Below are 22,015 nucleotides of genomic sequence, written 5' to 3'. Positions count from 1 at the left end.
TTTCCAGCATTCTTCACCAATTTTCTCTTCTACTTGTGATCAAAAGCCGCTGTAGCTGGGACTGGTGTTGTGACATCGTGTGTTAAGCCACAGCCCACAACACAGCATCCTATGTGGGCACTAGTTCCGCCTGTTTCAATTCCATTCCAGCTCCCTGTCAATGCACCTGGGAAAGTAGCAAAAGATGACCCAAGTGATCGGGCCCTTACAGCCACAGGGGAGACTTGGGAGAAGTTCCTGGTGCCTGGCGTCCCTGACCATTGCAGGCATTTAGGTAGTAAATCGGCAATGGAAGATTTCTCTCCATCTCTCTCTCTCCCTGTCTGTATTTCTGCCTTTCAAATAAAATACATCTTTAAAACAGACATACGCACATACTGTAGCTCTGAAACAATTGATGAAGTCTTCGTTTAGCTATGTGTGGCTCCTGGGCCCTTCCGCCATAACTGGCACCACTACTGGTACTTTCCGAGTCGATTGGAGGCTCCTAAAGGCATGATGCTTTGACTCACGGCTGAGTATCAAGCACGGAAGTGGGGATGATCCAGAGTTTTAACTGCTAGTAAGGGAAACCCCCCAGAAATGATGAGGGAGTAGAGACTACAGAGACAGGCAGACACCCCAAAGTCTAGGCCAACACCTAGTACATCTGTGGCACTGCGCTTTGATCTGCGTCGCGTTTCCAAACAAGGAACAAAGATGCAAAGACGGCATGTGATTTCATGGATAAGAATATCTCCACAAATCAAGAGGCCTGATTTCTCGTCTCTGCTTTACCATGAATTGCTATAATTAAATCTTTCAAAGCAAGTGCCTAGGTATTTTCGTGGTAGAGTTTCCATTACACACGGAGATAAGATGTACTGCACTCTGATTTCACTTACTTGCACATTCCTTTTTAAAAATGGGAACTGATATTTTGTTATTCATTCAACTTTTGAGCTCAGAATGACAATTTAGCACTGAAATCTTGTTCCAATTTTGTCTTTAAATAACCAGAAATTGCTGCTATAAAAAAGTACATTTAAATTGTGACCAGTCTTCAGAAAGATCCATCTAATTTATTTAAGAATCTCTAACTTGAAATGCCCGAGTCGTCTCAGAACTGAATTTCATGCTTTTTAAAAAACTGCATTCTCCTATGTTGAGAGCAGAAGCACATATCTTTCTTACTTCAGAACATTTTTGCATTTTCTGTTTTGAAAATGGCACATTTTTTTTAGATGTGCATTATTCCCTCCTGTGTGGAGGTGATGAATAAGTGGTAGCTGAGCTGTCAGGAGCAAGGTGCTTGTTCCAGGCTCCACAGCTGTAGGTCTTTCAGCTTGACTCAGCAGGTTCCCATCAGCCAAAGCAGGTGCTTCCTCTCACTGAGGTATGTGTTTCGGAGACGGGGAATGTCAAGCTTGGTTCCTGACCTCTTACTCAGCAAGTCGGCAATAGCGTTCTCTGTGCTCACCTTCCCAGGCTTAAAGAACTCAATTGATACTTATGACTGAAGATTCCAGAATCAGAATTGTGTCAGGCAGGTCTTCCCAGAAGGCCCAAGGCAGGATGATTGCATGGGGTCTGAGAGGACGTGAGACTCCCAGGCAAAATCCACGCAGGCTCTCAAGGTGTGTCATGCGTTCCTCAGCAGGGTCCGGGTGTCCTGGAGCCGCGGCCTCCAAACCTCCCCTCAGAGTGCCTGCCGTTCCTTCCAGGGATCAGGAGCTGCCTCAGATAGGAGTGCCCTTCCCAGGGCCTGCCCTATCTGGAATATTCTGGGGAAGTGTCAATTCCCATGGAGCACCAAGCGTCTTCTAACAGTGATAAGCTTGGGATGTAAACTGTACGAGCTGGAGCACATCTGTCTTTTGTGTTGCTGCTTTCCTGAAGGTTGCACAGACAAGAAATCGGAGTATGTAAGAAATGAATGAACGTGCATTAGTTTGAATTGCAGAGTAAGACTGCAGTGCCTAAGACTGACACTTTACGTTAGTGTGAACACCTGTGATGTCAGGAACTGGTCTGAAAATCTTCGTAGTCCCAGGGCGTGGCATAGTACCCAACACTGTAGGATTCCATAAATAGCTAATGACTGTACTAAATACTACTTTGAAACCTAAGGCAAATCCTAAGATTCTCCAGGACAGTTTCCATTTTGTATGTCAACAAAGTTTTTATAATTAGGCTTTTTTATATTTACTTACATAATTACTTACATAATTTTTCAGAGCTGTTTTGTATCTGAAATAAGGCTTAAAAGATGCAATAATGTTCTATAAGCCAGGACACCAAGTAGTCCAGTGTTATCAGCACTAGTAGTTGATTGGCTGCTCAGAATTTGATCGAACACCAATGGCTGTGTAGTTGTACTTTGATATATATGTGTTCAAGACTGAACATTTATGTTTTAAACACATCTGTGTCAGAAGTGCTCTTATTGTTCTAGCTAAGAAAGTGAAGTCTTAAGTTATTTAAATAGAATGATAAAACTGTCTTCTATCTTGGATGAATCACTTTCTTTAAAAAACAAACAGGTATAATTGTCATGTACATGTGTAGCATCTTTAATCCTGAAATTCAAAACTTTCTGAGTTCCAAAATGATGCTCAAAAATTTTGGATTTTGAAGCAAAATGGGTTTGATATTTTCAGATTAGGAATACTAAGCTCAGAAAACCTATGCAAATATTCCAAAATCCGAAAAACTCTGAAATCTGAAGCACTTCTAGTCCCAAATGTTTCAGGGTCAGGGGTTCTTACCGTATGGTCTGGGTACATATTTAGGCCTTAACTTTGCAGTCTGGTGATGTGACAGCCATCTCAGACAGTGTGTCTGGAATGAACCTTTCTTTTACATCAGAATCCCCTGAGCTTCAACCCCCTGCTCCAAGGCAGCTACTTTCTGCTCTCGAGTTTCATACAAGTGAAACCATACGATATTTACTCTTTTAAGAAGTTTCATTTATTTTTTTTAAAGAGCAGAGTGCTAGGAACAGGGCAAGGGATCTTCACCTCCTGGCTCACTTTGCAAATCCCTACCACAGCTGGGCTGGCCAGGCTGAAGCCAGAAGCCAAGAATTCCATCCAGCTCTCCAACATACCCAAGGACATGGCCATCATCTCCTGCCTGTTAGCTGGAAACTGGATGGGGTTGGAGGTGGGACTTGATCCCAGGCACTCTGGAATTAATTGTGAACCTTCTATGGGATGAGTGAACCCACAGCCTACCTTAGTAGACCCTCTTGTGTTCATTAGGGGGGTGTTTTTCATTTATCCATGCTCTGGAAATTCATCCAGGTTTTTTGCATATAGTTTTAATTAATTCCTTTAGATTGTTGAGTAGTATTTCATGATCAAGTTAAAATCAGGAAAGGAGAGATGTTAGAGTCTAATCATAATTTGTTTATCTGTTCTTTGGTTGATGAATGCTGAATTTTCAGATTTGGGGTACTTCGAACATGCTGCTATCAACATTTTTGTACAGGAACTTGGATGTTATTTGCAGATACATGTTTTTATTTATTTTGAATAAACACCTGGAAATTAAATTGCCACATTATAGGGCCGGTGCCTATTCACCTGTTACCTGCTGTGCGCTCATCACGCCGTCCTGCACTCACCTGTGGGATAGATGAGGCTGCGGTTTCTCCACATCCCTGCCAACATTTGCTGTTGTCAGTCTTTTCTGTTGCATCTCTTCTTTTTTTAGAAAGATTTATTTTTTTTATTGGAAAGTCAGATTTACACAGAGCAGGAGAGACAGATAAGATCTTCCATCTGCTGGCTCGCTCCCCAAATGAAAAAGCCAGGAGCCTCTTCTAGGTCTCCCACATGAATGTGAGTTCCCGAGGCTTTGGGCCATCCTCTGCTGTTTTTCCAGGTCCCAGGCAGGGAGCTGGGACATGGTCCAGTGTCCGTATGAGATGTTGGGGCTTGCAGACAGAGGATTAGCCAATTGAGCCATCACACCAGGCCCTTTGTTGTATCTATCCTCATAGAATTTTAGTGATTTGTGTCTTTTTGTATATGAAGTGCCTATTCCAGTATCTTGCCTATTTTTAGATGAGTTATTTATTTCTTGAATTGTAAGAATTCTTTATATATATAAGAAGACATATGTATGTCTATATATATATATATTCTGGACAGGAAACTTTTGTCAGTCATATGTACTGTAAATATTACTAATGCTACTCCCCAGTGTGTGGTGTTCCTTTCTTTTCTAAATAGTGTCATTTGATGAACAGAAAAACTTAATTTTCATGAAGATCATTTTTAAGTGTTTTTTGTTTTCTTTATAGAAAATCTTTTACTATCTTTAATCTCTATTGTTGGTGATCCATAAGAGCACCAGCAGGTTCACTGATTAACTGAGACATCTGAACAAAATTCAGAGGCTCTTCTCTTGATGACAGTGAGATTACAGGGAAAGGATGTGGATAAAATCAGGAAAGGACAGGGTTTGAGGTCCTCCAATAGAGTGTTGAACCCTCTTGGCAACAGTGCAGGTGTCGCCAGCTGAGGAGTTGAACCAAACCTCTGTCCCTCAGAGTGTTTTGATGGGGCCCCATCAGGTAGGCACACAGCACCCATGTGGCCAACCTTAGCTACTCAGTCTCCAGGCCACCAGAGGTCAGATTAATAACCTTGGCAAACGGAAAAACAGATGTTCACCATAAATTCCACTGTTAGCAGAAACTGTTTGGTGTGACCAAGGTCCAGGTAGGCAGGTACTTTTATCAGACCAGACATTTCAAAATTAAGGGCCAATCCTGAACATTTTGGGACTATGTGAGAATTGGACTTTCCAGATCTACTGAGTTAACGTTTTACTATACAGTTGCAAGAACAGTCTCCTGCTGTCTTCTAAAAGCTGTGTGGTTCTACCACTTTTGCTTAAATTTGTGATCTACCACAAATTACCTCTGCATGTGGAGTGAGGTAAAGGCTGAAGTTCATCTTTTTCCATGTAGAGATCTAACTCTTAAGTATCATTTGTCAAAATTCATTCCCCTCATTAAATTAAATAAGATTCTTGGTTGAAAAGTCTATTGGCCATGTATTTGTATGGCCATTCCTGAACTCTGACCTTTAATTACTCACCAGCTGGGACCCACATTGTGGCACAGGTGAAGACACCAATTGGGACACTTACAGGCTCTATCAAGTGGCGGGTTCAAATCCTGCTACTCCATACTTCATGTTAATGTGCCTGGGAGGCAGCAGATGATGCCCAGGTTCCTGAGTTCCTGCCACCCACGTAGGAGACCTTATGGAGTTTCTGGTTATCAGCTTCCACCTGGCCGAGTCCCAGCATTTAAAGAGTGGTTAGAAGATTGGACTCTCTCTCCCTCTCTCTCTCTTCCTCCTTCTGTGTGTGTGTGAGTGTGTGTATTTGTATTTGATTCTGCCCTTCAAATAAATTCTTAAGAAAAAAAATAATACACTGGCACCTCTTATTTTGGGTATTCTGGACCCTTTTTATTTTCTTTATAAGTTATTATCAAGGTGTCAGTTTTATTAAAATTCTGGGAGTTTGATTGTAATTATTTTGTAGTTTGTAAAGAATTGATATATTACTGAATTTCCCAGTCCATGAACATAGACTACCTCTTCATTTATTTAGGTCTTTTTTTACTTACAAGCAATGTTTTATGGTTTCTATGTAAAGGTATTTTAGTGTTTTTTTTTTAATTAAGAGAAATTAAATTTCTTGCTTCTGCATCTATCCTGTTCTTTCATACGCCAGCATTTTAAAAACAAGACCATTTTCCCTTTCTGGGCTCACGCCTTTGTATTTTATCGCATTCCATGCCCCAGGCTTAAAACGTTTAACATGTAATTCTTGATACACACACACACACACACACACACACACACACACACACACACACATAACTACATCTGTGTTTCATTGTGTGATTCCCGGAGTGGGAAAAGAGAAGTGAAGAGAGCAAACCTTTCCCAGATGTGCAGCATCTTGGGATCTCTTCCCTTTTTGCTCTGGTGCATCCTGAACCTTCTGAAGATCCGCCAGTGTGAACTCTGACTGCCTGTGGGAATCATTTATAAGCCTCAGGGACATCTGGCCAGAGAAGGAGTTAGTTGAAAACTGCCACCCTAGAAATAGAAACCTCAAATTTATTAAGATGAATGTGTCTGAAGAAGTCTATCTCCTGTTTCTCTATGCTATGGTTATTACATCAAGCTTATTTGTCATGATCTACCACTGTGATAAGCGATGCGCACACCCAGTTGGATAACCCTGTCATCCAGCCTGTGGCCACCCACTTGTCAATGCCGCCTTCTTATCCCCAGCAAGCATTCTCTCCATGCCTCACATCACTCTGAAAAAACTTACCCACCGAACTATAAAAAAAAATCATTTTTATAACTAAAAGGAAACATTCCCCACAATTCAAACTCCTAAGGAATAAGTAATAACAAGCTTACTTTTATTATATCATTTTATTAAATACCTACAAATCTCGACATGTGGAGGGAGTTCATTCTCAAAATTACAAACCTCTCAGTTTGGCAACAAATTAGAACTTAATAGAGATGAATTCATGGAAATAACTCTGATACAATTAAAGTTACAGAACTAGGAAGTTAGGAAGACAGTTTATATTCTAGAATTCAAATCTATCAGCTTTCAAAAATGTTTAAAAGTACATCTTGAGTATTTACTTAGATGTTAGAATCATCTTAAAAAGTATGAGATTGCAATTCTGGCAAGCAGAGTATTTAAATCTACAAGTAAATTGAAATCCATAAGTAATGAGAAACCAAGTATGACCCATAACCCAACCCACTCATATACATCAACAATGGGCCAGTAATAAGCAGGAAGAGAAAGATAAAATTGTGTCCATCACCAAATCAAATAAAATATGTGTACTCTAGGGAAAAACTTTAAAGGTTTTTATGGAAGAAAACAAAGTTAGTGTTTTTTTAAAGATTCAGTTTATTTATTAGAAAGGAAGAGCTCAGAGAGAGAGAGGAAGAGACCAAGATTGAGCCCCATACAGCCGCAACAGCCGACACTGAGCCAGGGCGGGACCAGGAGTCGGGAGTTTCCTTCCAGGCTCTCACATGGTTGCAGGGGCCCAAGCATGGAAGCCACCTTCCCAATGGCTGCTGCCCAGGCACAGTAGTAGGGAGCTGGGTTGGAAGTGGATAGGAAGATGTAGCTAGAGTTACACAGTTTTATAGTTCTTACAAACTCAGCCAATAGAACCCCAAATCAAGCCAGGTTGGAACAAAGGAGTTGTTTTCAACAGAGCAGGGTTCTCACACCGGTACTTTGAAGAGATTCTTTGATCTTCAGAAAGTTCTCCTATTGATCATGGTATAATCTGATGCATGTAGTTGGGCCAAAAAGGACTGTACTGTTATAATATTGTAGTAATATAAGGAGAAGTAGCAGTGGGGTGGAGAATGGAGAGGAAGGAAGAGGTGGTGGAGAGGGAATCCCTATACCTACAAAACCATATCATGGAAAAGTAATCATTTAAAAATAACTTAATTGGTGAGCCTGGCATGTAGCCTAGTAGCTGAAGGCCTCACTTGTATGCGCCATGCACCAGGATCCCATATGGATGCCAATTCGTATCTCAGCTGCTCCACTTTCCATCCAACTCCCTGCTTGTGGCCTGGGAAAGCAGTAGTGGATGGCCCAAGGCCTTGGGACTCTGCACCTGCGTGGGAGACCCAGAAGAGGCTCTGGGCTCCTGGCTTCAGGTCGGCTTGGCTCCTGTTGTTGCAAGCACTTGGGGAGTGAGCCAGGGAATAGAAGCTCTTTCTACCTCTGCTGCTCTCTGTAAATACGGCTTCCCAAGAAAAATAAATAGATCTACAAAGAAAAAAAAATGTTTTGGCACAACTTAAAACATTCTCATAGGTGCTGCTATGTTTTTTCTATCAGAGCATGCACTGTAAAAGTCTTTTTGAACAGTAAAAAATCTTGTGATACTACCACTTTAATAACACTAAGTAGATGATAGTAATGAAAGACTTTGATTACATGGAATCTCATTGGATTTGACTTCTTGACTCTGAATTCCTTTGGCTATTTATTTTTACAGTTTTTACTCTTTAGTCCCATCAGAGCGCTGTGACACCTGTATTAATTTTTGTTAGCTGAGCATGCGTATCTTACTGATATATCCCACAATTGTTGGCAATTGCTCAGCCTACGTGTGAAGTATGGTGCTGTTTTATATCTCAATGAGACAACTCGGAACATGAAGGTTGTCGTACCAGGCGAGCTGGAAGCACGCACACCCATACATGCAGCGTGTTTTCTCTTGAAATGTTTGATCTGTAGCCTAAAACTTCATAGAGACGTCTTAAGTGGTTGTTTAGAAAAGGAAGTGTGCTTCTTGGAAATGACGGGTGGTGGATGAGGGGGAAGTCGTTAAAAACAAAAACATACTCAGAGGAGGACAGCAGTGCTCCTCCGCGATGGAGAGCTATTCTGATGAAAAATTGCTCGGCACGCGCCTGATCTATATGTTTCTCATGGTTATTAGTAGTAATGAAGATGCATTAACCATATTCTCTTGATAATGCTCTAGCAGTTTCTTAGTACTTTTATCAACATATAAATTTTACAACTGGCAGTATGGGAATTTCAGTAGTACATTTTTGTTTATAGGAAAGGGTAACAATATTATAACTTCTTCATATCTGTGAATTATGAATCTTGATTGGCAAAAAAAAAGAAAGAAAAGCAAAAGTAAACTGCAGTAGAACTTCAGCGTCACGATTACTCGTGCCGCCACTCGCGGGGGATGGGCATGCGCGCAGACTGCCCAGTGGAGCGCATGCCAGAGGGGAGTGCCTCGTTAATGTAGGATTCATGAGTTCTTTTCATTTCACTCTTTCTTTTCGATAAACATGTTTTTAGCGCCTTCTCCGTTGCTAGCCTGTATTATCTGTAAATTCTAAATGCTCTGCTTGAATAGGAAGCAGCTAAAAACCAAAAGTGGTGTGTAATCACTTTATACGCTAATCTCCATTAGGAAACATTATTTTTAATCATTTTTGGAAGGATGTTAAAAAGCCCTGTTCATTCAAGATGAAACTCTATACAAAAGGATACATTTGAATATTTACACATTTCACTGAGTGATAAATGAATGCATCTTTCCTTTAGAATACTGAATTTTGTCTCCAAAGCAGTGTAAGCCTCTGCTACCTAACCCGTAACAAACACTTAGCTAGCTCACATCACGTACTGCTGTCTCCTCTTCATTGTAGAACTACAGATCACTCTTGCTTTAGAGCGCTACCTGGTAATGACAGGGATGTAGCTATTGTGTGAAAAGCAGAATTACTGTGCGAGTGCTGCCAGGGAGAGCTGAGAGAAGGCAATGATACGAAATTGAGGACAACTAACAGAATAAGTGCATCAAGTGACATGAGATTCAGGTTAACTAAAATCAAATAAGAATCTCTCAAACTCAGTTATCAATTTCCTGCTTTTATGAATAAGAAGCAAAGTACCAAAACAACCCACAAGTTTGTTTTAACAGGTTGACCAATAAAAATTAACTTGAGTACTGTCAGGGAGATGACCCACTTCATATATCTAATTTAATTTACAGTCCTATCTAGTCTTCGAAATAATAGCCCCGAGATACTAGAAGATTCCAAATCATCTGAGAAGCGACTGCCCGCTTGACAAATGTTTGCTTGGCCCCTGACCGTTGGGACGCAAGTCTGGCAAGCTCAGTAAGCCAGGAAAGAGTACAGGAGGAAAAGGAAAGCTGCGGGTGCTGTTTGCTGCCGAGAAGTGAAGTCGTTGGTGATGGCAGAAGCTGCAGTCAGAGCTTAGTCCTTATAAGACTGCAGCATCAGAGACAACACATTAGGATAGCTCTACAAAATGTGAACAGGAAACACAATGGGCCTAACCAGAAACGAACATGCCTGTAGTAGCCCCCTGGTTGCCCACTGACGGGGATGGTGATGCAAAGGCAGGTGCCACAGCAGCAGTCTTAGATGGAGAGAAGTGAGAGGCTGGTCTCAGCCGGGAGCAGGGCGCTCTGCTGCTAGTGCTGCTGCCAGGACAGGTAGAAAGGGAGCCGACAGGGACGTGCACCTGCCACGCAGCAAATCACATGTAAGGTCCCTGCGGTGTACTGGGTCCTGAGCAGTCACCAAGAGATAGAGATCCATGCCCTCCTGAAGCTTCGCAGCAGGTTTGAGTGGGGGTGGAGGGAGTGGACACCTGTTACCCATGTAAGGATGTCACATGATGAAAGTGCTGTTCAGCTAAGGGGACAGGAAGTGGTGGAGTGCTGGGGGCAAAGCAGGGTGGGTGGCAGGCTCATGGACCAAGGCAGAACCCCCACACGTTGCCTGCCTGTCAGGCACGTTCATGTGGAGGATGAGGTTAGATCTGGCCTGCTAGCCTCTGCCATGGCTGATGGGTGATCCGTCCTCAGCCCCCTTCTCCAAGTGCCCCCTCTGTGAGCACCCAGGACGTACTAAGCCTTGCCCCTCTTAGGGATCCACCTCCCAGGTTCTGAACCTGCGTTTGCTTGTGTGGTTAATGGGTGACTGTCATTGCTTCTCTGGTGCAGTAGAGGCTCTTCATCAGTGATACCCCCAGAATGAATGCATTGCTGGTGAATGATGAGAGCTGTGTGTGGAAGGAACGAATGAGAAATAGTACATCTGTTTTCCATGAGCCACTTTTGTTTTGTTTTTTAAGGGTCTTGTTTTATTATTATGTGATCGTGGAATTTGCACTACTCATCACCCGTGGCCGAGCTGGTTAAAGGGTCTTTGTCAGAGCTGCGCAGCCGTGTTGTTAGAGCAGTGGGGGTACAGCAAAGAGTCATCCTCTCATTCAAATAATCTCTCCACTTACTATTTTGTATTGTTTTGTTTTACAGGACCAATGCCAAAGGTGCTCCCCTGAATATAAATAAAGTCTCTAATAGCCTGATTAATTTCGGAAGAAAGCTCATTTCCCCAGCAATGGCCCCGGGTGGGGCAGGCACCCCTGTCCCTGGGGGCAGTGGTGGCAGCACCTCCTCTGGGATTCCCACCAGAACGTCCATGGAAGCCCCGAAACATCACCTGCAGCAGCAGCAGCAGCAGCGGCTGCTGAAGTCAGAGAGCATGCCAGTGCAACTCAACAAAGGTAAGAACCAAGGGGGAGCCGGTGCCAAGGAGATGCCTGGTGTGTAGCCGGGGATCTCCTCACCTGCCTGTAGGGAGCCAACCTCCCAGAAAAAAAAGTTAAGGCAAAATTAACTTATGGTAAATCCCATATTTGACCATTTTTAAGTTGGAATGTCGTCTGTATTTTTACACAAGGACATGTCAGGAGGTTATTGGTTAAAGCGAAATTGCATACTTAGAGGATGGGGGCATGACATCACAGGACACAGACCTTGGCTGCTGCTGGGTCTGTACAGTACCGCCTCTGAGAACTTGCAGCCCTGTGCCCTGCACTGCCTGTAGCGTCTGTCAGTGCTTTGCTCCGTGCATCAGACCAGCGGTACGTTGCTCAGGTTTGGAAGAAGCATTCCACACCGGATTTCAACCTCTTACCCAGCTGCTTCACCTCCAAGATATAGAATAGGGAAGAGAGTGTGAGTGTGAGCACTACCAGTTAGACCGTGCCTGGACTGTTACCCAGAGGACACCTGGGAGGGCATGCAGTCCAGGCTGTCCTGTCAGGGTCAAGGCTGTGCTCTGGCTGCGCACTGGCTGCCGGAACTCCAGGGGCTCCCTCTGAGCCAGGCTTTCCCACCACCAGGGCTCCCCAAAACACTTGACTCTCAAAAGAGCCATTCAGGTTCTTACTCCACATCACCCGCCACTCACAGCAGATCGGAAGCCATGACATTTGGTTATGGTGGCATCCTGGTGATGATGCTATGAAAGCAAAAGAAAAGTAGCAAATTCTAGAGCAGTGAGTCCTGAGCTTGCAGGACGGCCACATGGGGCCGTGAGGTGTCAAGGCAGACACGCAGAGCCAGGCCCCCACGGGACCCCTGTGCGGCAGCAGTGTTGTCTGACCTTGACTGTAAAACGAGCAATACAAGTGTACTTCAAAGTTACAGGGTAAATTTACCTTTATACAAAAAAGGAAAACTTGAAATCTATGCATAGTTTTTTTCATAATGAACATTTTCCACAGATCTTTAAAGGCCCCCATTTTGTTAAAAAAAAAAAAAAGTCTTAAACTGTGTTCCACATACTCTGTTTAGGAAGATTTTCCCAAAAGTATTGAAATTTTTACATCTTGGCCTTTAAGTTGTAACCTTGTGTTAAGTACTTCATTCCCCAAGGACGTGCGGCAACACCATCCCGTGAGGGCACGTTGGTGCGCATGCGCGGCACACAGGGCTGTACCCCCATGAGACCCCGACCTCTGGCTCCTCTCTTTCTTTGCCCATATAAAATGTCAGACCGTATATAATGAGTGTTTGGATTTTTGTTAAAACAGTCCATCTACCTTACAAGAAGATAATTTTGTTTTGAAATGTATTCTTTTCTCTTGTACATACGTGATTTAAAGAAAAGGAGACTTCAAATCATTAACATGTTGCAAAATGTATTTTAATGCCAGGAGACATGCCCACTTCCAGAATGGAAATGAATGTTATTTTATATATTTCTTAATTGTACTACTGTTTTATTGTTCTAAACAAATATGATTTCAATATTGCTTTGATAACAAGCTTTAGTCAGTTGTAATTCTAACTTATGCCAGGCAAATGAGTCAGAGAATCTCTTAACACTGTAGCTTAAATTTTCTGAGGAACCAAGCCAAATGGCTGTAGAAATATAAAGTTGTGTCTCCAAGGAAATGTCAAGTATTAATATCACAGTACGTGAGAAAGGAAGCGCGTGGAGCTGGGACAATTGATGAAAACCAAGTCCCCAGTTATAAGGAGACAACGGAGCACTTAAGCGAGGCGTTTGGAAGGGAAGCCTCCCAGCCCCTTGGTAACCGGTCCCTCGTCTCCATGGAAATTGCCCTCGCCTGGCAGCTCCTCTCTATTTTGTTTCTGGTTTCTTCTTCTCGTGTAGTCTACCCGAAAAAAAAGCATTTCTGACTTCATGTCAAAGATAAACATTCCTGCTACGACCCTTCCTGCAGAAAGATTTGAGTAAAACTGAGCACGGAGTACAGTGACCGGAAGCAGGAGGCAGCGTTGTTTGGCTCTCCCCAACGGACACCCCGAAGCTCTCCACCTGAAAAGAGGGCACCACTGATCCCCTGTCTGCTCCAGGCTCTGGGCTGCTCCCATCCTGGCTCTGTGGGCTGGTTTATTCCAGAAGCACCCTCTGCGCCGGCCCAGTGAGCACAGGCAAGAGGGTCCGCTGGTAGAAGAGACGAAGGACCGCGACAGGTAGGCGGTCTGCAGGCCCGTGCTCCTTCATGGCTTCAGGATCTCAGAACGGAGCCTGGGGCTTCTGTGGGGACACTTGGATTGGCATCCCAGTCTGTACATGCGCAAAAGGCACTCTGTGCTGTGTGGAAGAAAGACAAGGTAGCCCAGATGCCTGCCCCACCTCATGTCCTCGATGACATTCCATGTTAAAATGAGGGTTCAGTCCCTGCATACACATGAGTAGGCAATCCGGAAACAACAGAGTAAGATGCATCCTAGGCATAACATTAAAATCTCAGGTACACAGCAAGCCGGCGCCACTCATCAGTGAATTCAGACTTGACTGTATTATGAAAACACAGGGCCTGACTTTTTCTACTGAAAGCAATCCATCACTTCTTTTGGGCACATTGCTATTTCTAGATTTTATCTCAGTTATCAGAGAACATAATGTGTGTGCCGTTAATTGACGGGAATGATGTAATTACAACCCAACAATTTCCAGCTGAGCTGGACACACTGTAAATCATGATTGGAGAATATGTTCAGGATACGGATGGTATAGCATTTAATCCAAAAATTGATTCCTTTTTTTTCTACTGTATGTATTATGCAAGCACTAAAGGGGACACAAGCCTGTCATTCCTAAATAACCGGTTAATATGATGCCTTTTAAAAATGCTTGTTTTTAACTTGTTCATCTCAAAATAGCATCAGCCTTGTGACGCTGAACTCCGCAGGGTAGAAGTCTGCTGGGTCTTGGTCCGTGTCAGCGGGCGGGAACCCATGAACCAAGGAAGTCTCCCCTCGAAGCATTAGCCTTCCCCAAGTCCCCACAGGGTCTGCGGGGGGCTCCTCGCCTCTCTGTGTCCGTAAAATGCACTTTCCCCTGCCCCATTCCTATTCCCTTTGTTTGTGTTTCTAATTGCTTTTTGCACGGGAACATGCGTATGCTCATCAGCACTTGTGGTCACTTAAGAAATTCTTTTTATTTCTGGATATGCACGCACATGGAATGTACTTAAGTCTTTTTCACTGAAAAAGTTGGTTTCAAGTTTAGTTTAAATACATTATTTTCTGATGTGGGAGGAAATCGGTCTTGAAACAATACCTGATAATAAAAGACATATATAATTTCATTCTAGGTATAAAGGTTTTTAAGACGAAAACATAAACTCACACTAATATTTATAGTACCTTGGAATCTAATGAGAGATATTAAGTTTTAAATTAAATATTAATGAAGTTTTCTGCTCTCAAGATTAGTAGAAACTTCTTAGTAAGCATTCTTTTAAAATATTGTTTTGTGTAAATTTGTGGTGCATTTTGTGTTGTACTATATTATTAGAAATTTGATAAAAGTATTACAGTATTAGGTATGAATGAAAGTGGATTATTTCCCTTTTATGAAATCTAATTACTTTTTCTTATGAAATCCAGGCGATGTAGTTACAGGAAGTGATGCTCAGGTTTCTGTTCCTGTCCAGAACCTGACTGACCTCCAAGGTACAGTTACCATGGCGATGCAGCGTGCATCTCTGCCTACAGCATCATCATTGCCTATTCATTCATGCCTTTTACCGGTTCATTACCATTGTTTAGCCACTGGGTGGCGCTGTTGTGTAAAAGAAAAGTCCCCGTTCGTGTCCCATCTCCGTGATTCTGGCTGTGGTGTGAGTTTTCTTGCTTGCGAAGCAGGATTCCCTCTGTATGTTTGTTTTTATGTGAATGCGACAGTTCATATGGAAGCCCACACTGAGGTGAGCTGTTCAGTGCACGTCCATGCTGTGACTGTCCAATTTAAATGCTGTGGTTAGCTAAAGGCACTAATATTTTCCCTAAAAGGATTGCAACCTGATTTTAAAATGGTTTTAAGCACAATTTTTGAGTTCAGAATTATATTAATACAATGCAAGTGTGGCCTATATCCTATGTGGTAGCTAGTTTAAAATAAAGAACGTTTCATTTATATATCCATTTGTTCATACTATGGAAAAAGCATAGTTTAAGAAAGATTCAAAAAAACATGCTCGTTGTCATCCTCCTGCCCTCAATCCTACAGAGACTTGTTTTCTTAGAGACAAGATCAGGGCGTGGGGCTGTCCTTGAGGATTGCCTGTGAACGACGGCACACACATGTGCCTTGGGGACAGGGCCATACTCAGACATGGAGAATCCTCCCTCCCTCACTATCGTCCACCCTCCCTCCCTTCCTCTTCTTTCAAATGTATAGATGTTTTTTAAAAGAGAAGAGGGCACGGTGCAACAGCCTAGCGGCTAAAGTCCTTGCCTTGAACTTGCCAGGATCCCATAAGGGTGCAGGTTCTAATCCTGACAGCCCTGCTTCCCATCCAGCTCCCTGCCTGAGGCCTGGGAAAACAGTCGAGGACGGCCCAATCCCTTGGGACCCTGTACCTGCATGGGAGAGTTGGAAGAAGCTCCTGGCTCCTAGCTTCGGACTGGCTCAGCTCCAGCCATTGCAGCCACTTGGGGTGTGAACCATCAAACAGAAAATCTTCCTCTCTGTCTCTCCTCCTCTCTGTGTATCTACCTTTACAATAAAAATAAATAAAATCTTAAAAAAAAAAACAGAGAGAAGAAAAAGATTAGGCCATATATACCCAGTATATGTAAAAAACACTTACAATGTAAAGTAACTTTAGGAATTGTCATGGATCAGAAATCCTGAGAACCAAACTGAGGGACAGGATGTGAGTGTAGGAAGCTTAGGGTGTTCCCTCGGGCTGGGCGGAGGTGGCTCTGGTTCCTTTAAACCTAAATCAGTCACATGATGTGGGGGTACTAAGGGCTACAAGCTTGTGGAGATGACAAGCCCCAGAGCTCCTGCTCAGAGCGGTCCAGCTTGGCTTGGGTGAGGCCCCACCCATTCCGCATGGGGCACCTTGCAGGTGAGACCAGGGTCTCCGTGAACTAAACGTGCAAAAGGCAGGGAAGCCCCGCTTGATTCTTGCTCCCTGCAGGACCCCTGACCCCCTTAGGACATTCCCAGCACTCCCTGGGGATTCCACTTACTAAAGGGTCTAAGTGTCGGTGTTCCCTGCTTGTTGGTAAGTTAGTTTTCATAATGGATGTTTATGTGAGTGGTGGGCCAAGTTGTTTGATAACTGTGCTCCTGATTTGAAGTGTGATCATGCAGAAATGAACTTGGCGCAAACTCCCCATTGTATCCTCACTGCAAGGGAAGGTTGTTGAGCAGAATAATGGCCGTGGAAGAAGCCTGTGAGCTGCTGCTCTGCAGGGAGCAGACCGCTTTCAGATTCCTCCCCTAGTCTCGCGCAGTAAATAATGTAAAAGCTAATTTATTAAGGCAGGTATTCTAAAGATTTCTCCCAGACACATCATTACTTTATTTTTTTATGGTAGCAACAAAATCTAATAACCTTCATGCTGTGGAAAATGCTTGGAAGTCTCGACTACTCATTGATTTACACCTGCACCGTTCAACACAGTATCCCCGGGCAGATGGGCCATGGAACATTTGAAATTAATATATTATGATGTTAAAATAGGAGTTGAATCTTAATGACTTAGTATGGAAAAAAAATAAAGGTAAACCATATTAAATTTTTTATTGTGACTACGTGTTACAATGTTAATGGTCCAACAAGCAAAATTAATTCCACCTTCCTTTTTAAAGTGAATTCTAGAAAATTAAAATTGTATTGGTGACTCAGCACTTCCCATTGGATATGAGCAGACCGTGACCATAGCCCCAGACAGCCACAGGGAAAGCAGCTCGTGTCCACGGCCTGTGCCCTTGGTGATCCAAGCAGAGACATCTACAGCTTGACCATCAGCTGCTTTCAGTTCCCATAAAAAGCCCTCTCAAAATACACATATCCTAAAGTTGTCTAGAAAAACCTGTCATCCATCCTCCGGCACAGAAGGCTCGGCTGGAGCCGTGTGCCGCTGCTTTAATGAGGGAACCGATCTAGAAGCCCTGGGGCGTGCACATGTCCCACTTCCGGATTCTGTGATGCACTAAGACTAAAAGAAACTCTTGAAAATTTTTGTTGAAAGATTTGAACTTTTTAACTTTATTAATATGCGCAGTGAGGGACACTCCAGTAACTTAAACCATTGACTTGTGAAAACATAACAATTCGATTTTTTATATGTGTGTGCGAGTAGTGCTTAGACTGTTGTCATGTATGCTACATGTAGAAAATTACATTGTTATTTCATTTTTTTGAAAAAGATTGGCAACTGCATTGATCCATGAAATTGCATGCGTCTTCGAACTCCACAGCACCATCGTACTGAAATTGTAAATAAGTTGGTGTCATGATTAGTCACTTATTGCTAGCCGTAGATCCGGTACCTCAGTGAGGATTTCTGATGTTTCATCATTGCCACTTTTTCTTGCAGAGCAAAGTTCAAAAAACATCAGTTCGTCTCCAAGCACTGAGAGTTTGCCTGGAGGAAGAGAATTCACTGGCTCTCCACCTGCCCCTGCCACAAAGAAAGATTCCTTCTTCAGCAACATCTCTCGTGCCCGCACACACAGCAAAACTGTGGGCAGAAAAGAGTCTGTAAGTGTTTAAGGCTGGTTCTCATTTTCCTCTGGATGGTGGCTGCCTTTGTGGAAAGCTCCCTCAGTGAGCCCCCAGCTTATCGTGCACTAAAACTGCAATGAATTGTTTTATCCAGAGTATCTTAATTTTATTGTTATAATTTCATCATATCTTATGGCTTTGATCTGTGTTACACTGGGAAAAAGATAGCCTCCATTTGAACAAGTTGAATCTTTATCAAATCCCTGTCCTTGTTTCCCCCTTGCAAATGTCTCCTTTCAAAGCCCGCTTTCTCTCAAATGTGAGATAATGGTACTTATAACAGACTAAAGTGGGTCTTTTCCAGGTATTCCTTGAAAATTACAGAGAACTCTTTTACTGTTTGTTTAAACAAGTTATACAAAACACCTTGAGGCAATGGGCTTTTGCTAGCTGCCGTGTAAGATCCTTTGTGTCCATTTCTCAAAAGGACAGTGTCACAGGACTGCACTTTGAACCACACTGTGTAACCAGTTCAGTGCCCAATATCCCCACATGGTGAACTCTTCTGTCCCCTGTAAGCGCATGAATGCACCCTGAGGGGGACTTGCCTGGCTGTGACTGACATGGTCTGAAACTAGAAAAACAAGCCCTCCGTAAAGCCTTGGTGGGACACTTGTCTTCTTGCTGCTTCAGCCACCTCCTGTGCGAGTGAAATCACATTCATTCAAACGCCATCTAGCAACAGGAATGTCTTCCGAGAAGTGTGGAAGTTTGTTGTTCTGTAAGCATTACACAAAGTGAGATGGCTACAGCATCACTGGGACGTATAATCCGTTGTTCTTCCTGTGAATTGTCTTGAGAGAGACCTGTCCGCATCTGCTAGTTCCCCGATGCCTGCGGCAGCTGGTGTTAGGACAGAAGCAGAACAAAGAGGTGACATATGAAGTCACTACAAGAACAAGTGTCTTCAAGGGGATCAACCTGAGGGGCGCCCACTGCCAGCATGCACACAGGACGAACACGTGGCGGAGGGCTAGAATGCTCCGACCGGCTAGGCTGACTCAGCTGAAGGCAGCTGAGGAGGGGAGTGTTACATGGGCTGAGCTTTTCACCGGTGCAGGTGTCCAAGCTCTCCTTGTGGCTGGCTAGTTAGTTGGGGAGAAGATATATCTTCCAAACGGGAGACTTGGAGGACCTGGGATCTATTCCCAGACACACAGGCAGAGTCCTGTAATTGAGCTGGTCAAGGGAGATGCCAGGAAAGACGTCTGGCAAATGCAGACGGGTGGGGTTGGGCTGGGTGAGAAAGAATGCAAGAGGTTGCTTGGTGTTTGCTCCATCGGTCCCAGTTCTGAGGCCAGAAGGGAGATGGAGGCTGGTTGCTTGCTGGCTCCTGCCTGCTGCTGGGGAAGAGGAGCCGCGCTGTGGTGTTCCCGAGACGTGGCTTGGGACACAGCAACCATCTGTTCCCATAGGAAGGCTTGAAATATGTTAATGATACATAGTAGGCAGAAAAGCACCGTGATTGTAAGGACAAAAGGACGTAATAGAGACATTACCCATGGTGGGAAAGACAACCAAATGAGGCAGGGTTATTTTGGGATTGGATTGCATTAGCATGCATTTTATGTACTCACCCTCTCCTCTCACCACACTCGATTTATTGGTGTAAAAACAGCACTTTTCTCCCCCAAACAGGCAGAGTCCTCTGAGTTCAGTGGTGAGATCTAACCCCTAGTGGTTAGAAGGCCACTGCCACCAAGGAACCCGCCTGATCCCAGAGCTGCGGCAGATGCTGGTGTTAAGCTACTCCTTTCTTTTTGGAGAATGAAGGGATAAGTCTGTGGTTTTATTTGCTTTTTCTGCCGAAATCGCCAGCCTAGTTTTTCCTGTCCCCAATCCCTGCCAGGACACCCAATGAGATGAGCGGGGGGTGGGTCTACAATCTCTCTTGATGTGGTAGCTTAGACAGTTGTTCTATAGGAGAGGACGTGCCAGGCGGGGCGGAGCGAGAGTGGGTCCATGATGGCTGTTGTTCTGGACACCTGCCCGAGGCTGAAAGCCTCATCCAAGGAAGTGCGGGGTATCCTTCAGAGGCCCTTCTGACCTTATCAGGCATGTCTGGAACCAGGAACCCACCAGGCTTTGTCTCAGCCCTGCTTGGTGATTTCCCTGAGCCACATGTCATACACATCCTCTCCCATTCCCCTGTGCCCCAGAGCTGTCGACCCGGGGCAGCCATTTCCCTCAGGCGCACCCTGCCATGTGGAGGTGGAGCAGTCCGGCAGACTCTTCCCCTCTGATCCTAGCAGGACAGAGGGGGAACAGGAAAACCAGAGTGCAAGGTCCTGTCCAGTTGGTGGGAAGAAAGTTGTATGACCTAGTTTTTGCAAAGAAAGAACACTCCCGTTTTGTTTAGCGTGTACATGCTGGTAAGGAGCTGTGCAGTGGCGTTCCTCTGACCTGCTTCTAGCCCAGGCCTCCCTCCCTCTGCCTGTGGAAGTCCTGCCTGCTGTCAGCACGTGGGGCAGCAACCAGTCTGGCATCTTCAAGCTGAGTCGGTACAGAGCAGGGCCCATGTTCAAAACAGGGTCCCAGCAAAAGATGGCCTCTCAAAGGCCACATTGTTGCCATCCAAGGTTTTGTGTGCATGGCCGTCTAGAATTTCAGTCTGGAGAAACCAGTCTGACAAGAGGTCAGAACCAAATGACGGAGTCGTTATCAGAAGGCCTAGGAAAGGTGCTCTCCAAACCAGGAGGTTTCCCCGTTGACAAGCAAATGGAAACTGACAAAAAGGCTTGCTAGCAATCAGGAGGCTGTGAAGGCCTGGCTGAATGTATGAGGCCCAGTCCCATCTGTCATTTGGATAAAGAGAGAGAGAGAGAGAGGAGAGAGAGAGGAGAGACAGAGAAGAAGATCTTCCATCCAATGATTCACTCCCCAAGCGGCCGCAGCGGTCAGAGCTGAGCCAGTCCGAAGCCAGGAGCCAGGAACCTCTTCAGGGTCTCCCATACGGGCGCAGAAGCCTAAGTCTTTGGCCCATCCTTGACTGCTTTCTCAGGCCACAAGCAGGGAGCTGGACGGAAAGTGGGGACTTTAGCTACTCGGCCACCACGCTGGGCCCCTGCCATTCATTTTTAAAGTTTTCAGGAAACCTGTACTTAAGGACATCTGTTAAGAGTATTTTTTATAAATCTGATTGCATTTTGAAAGAATATAAAACTGTGTGTAAAAAATATTTAAACAGCCATGGTTAAAATTATGAAAAATCAATTCATCAGGAAGGAGAGGCATTTGTTAGCCACACACAGTAATGAGAGGACAGCTGTAGGATTTTGTTGTTTTTTTTTAATTTTTAAAACACCTTTATTTGCTTTAAAAACATAAGACTTCTTGTACACTAAAGCATAGGCATGTTTCATCTACAAAGTCAGAATATCTTCCTCATGGAACACGCAGGAAGAAAGGAAAAACACACACATGGCAAAGTAGTCACAGATTACCTCTAAAATAATTAAGACTTTCGGCCAGAAAAATTAATCTTTTGAAAACAAAAGTAGCTGTAGGATTTTGTAAACCTTTGTGTCGTGTAGGCCTGTGGGCCTTTTTCAAGAAAATACTCATCATCCTAACATCGTGAAGTATGGTTCATTAGACTTTTGTTAACTTTTGGATATTGGTATCATTAACTTTTCATATTATCATTACTTAAAGTTTAATGTCACGTCATATCTTGACAGTACCCTTAATGTAATCCAAACAACCTAATTAGTTAGTGTCTCTAGAGACAAGAGCTATGTTTGACATTTCCAGGAGCCCATATGGAAATATCAGAGTCCAAAGAATTTAGAACTTTAATCATTTTTAATGCCTGTCAAAGATGCCAAGAGGGCCTAAAACACCTGGTTGAAAATAGGATCCCTCAGCATGAAATCGTATGTGTGAGGAGTGGCTGGATATCCCTCGGGAGCTTGATGAGACCCTGCCATTTTGAACCCAGCGCCGCTTCTGCTTCCCCTTCCCGCAGCTTGCAGATTTCACGCTGTTCCGGTTGTCCAGCGATCTGCTGGTAAAGCCACCCCCACCCCAGTACGCTGTGACCTCGGGACATACTCCTGACAGCCTCACTCACCAACCCCTCGTGGCC

The 22,015-nt window shown here is 44.0% G+C and overlaps 1 protein-coding gene across 2 annotated transcripts in view; it reads left to right on the top strand.

Moving 5' to 3' along the window:
• TBC1D5 (TBC1 domain family member 5) overlaps nucleotides 1-22,015 on the top strand; it is a 273,887-nt gene that overhangs the window by 218,993 nt on the left and 32,879 nt on the right. For both annotated transcript variants that reach the window (XM_058657229.1, XM_058657228.1), the window contains exons 16-17: nucleotides 10,895-11,145; nucleotides 17,741-17,904. In XM_058657229.1, coding sequence (XP_058513212.1) covers nucleotides 10,895-11,145; nucleotides 17,741-17,904 — 415 coding nt within the window. The remainder of the gene's footprint in view (nucleotides 1-10,894; nucleotides 11,146-17,740; nucleotides 17,905-22,015) is intronic.

The sequence above is a fragment of the Ochotona princeps genome, chromosome 30 (assembly GCF_030435755.1).
Source record: "Ochotona princeps isolate mOchPri1 chromosome 30, mOchPri1.hap1, whole genome shotgun sequence".
Classification (NCBI taxonomy): Eukaryota; Metazoa; Chordata; class Mammalia; order Lagomorpha; family Ochotonidae; genus Ochotona; species Ochotona princeps.
The sequence above is the reverse complement of the archived record's forward strand: the minus strand, read 5'-3'. Positions and strand labels throughout refer to the sequence as shown.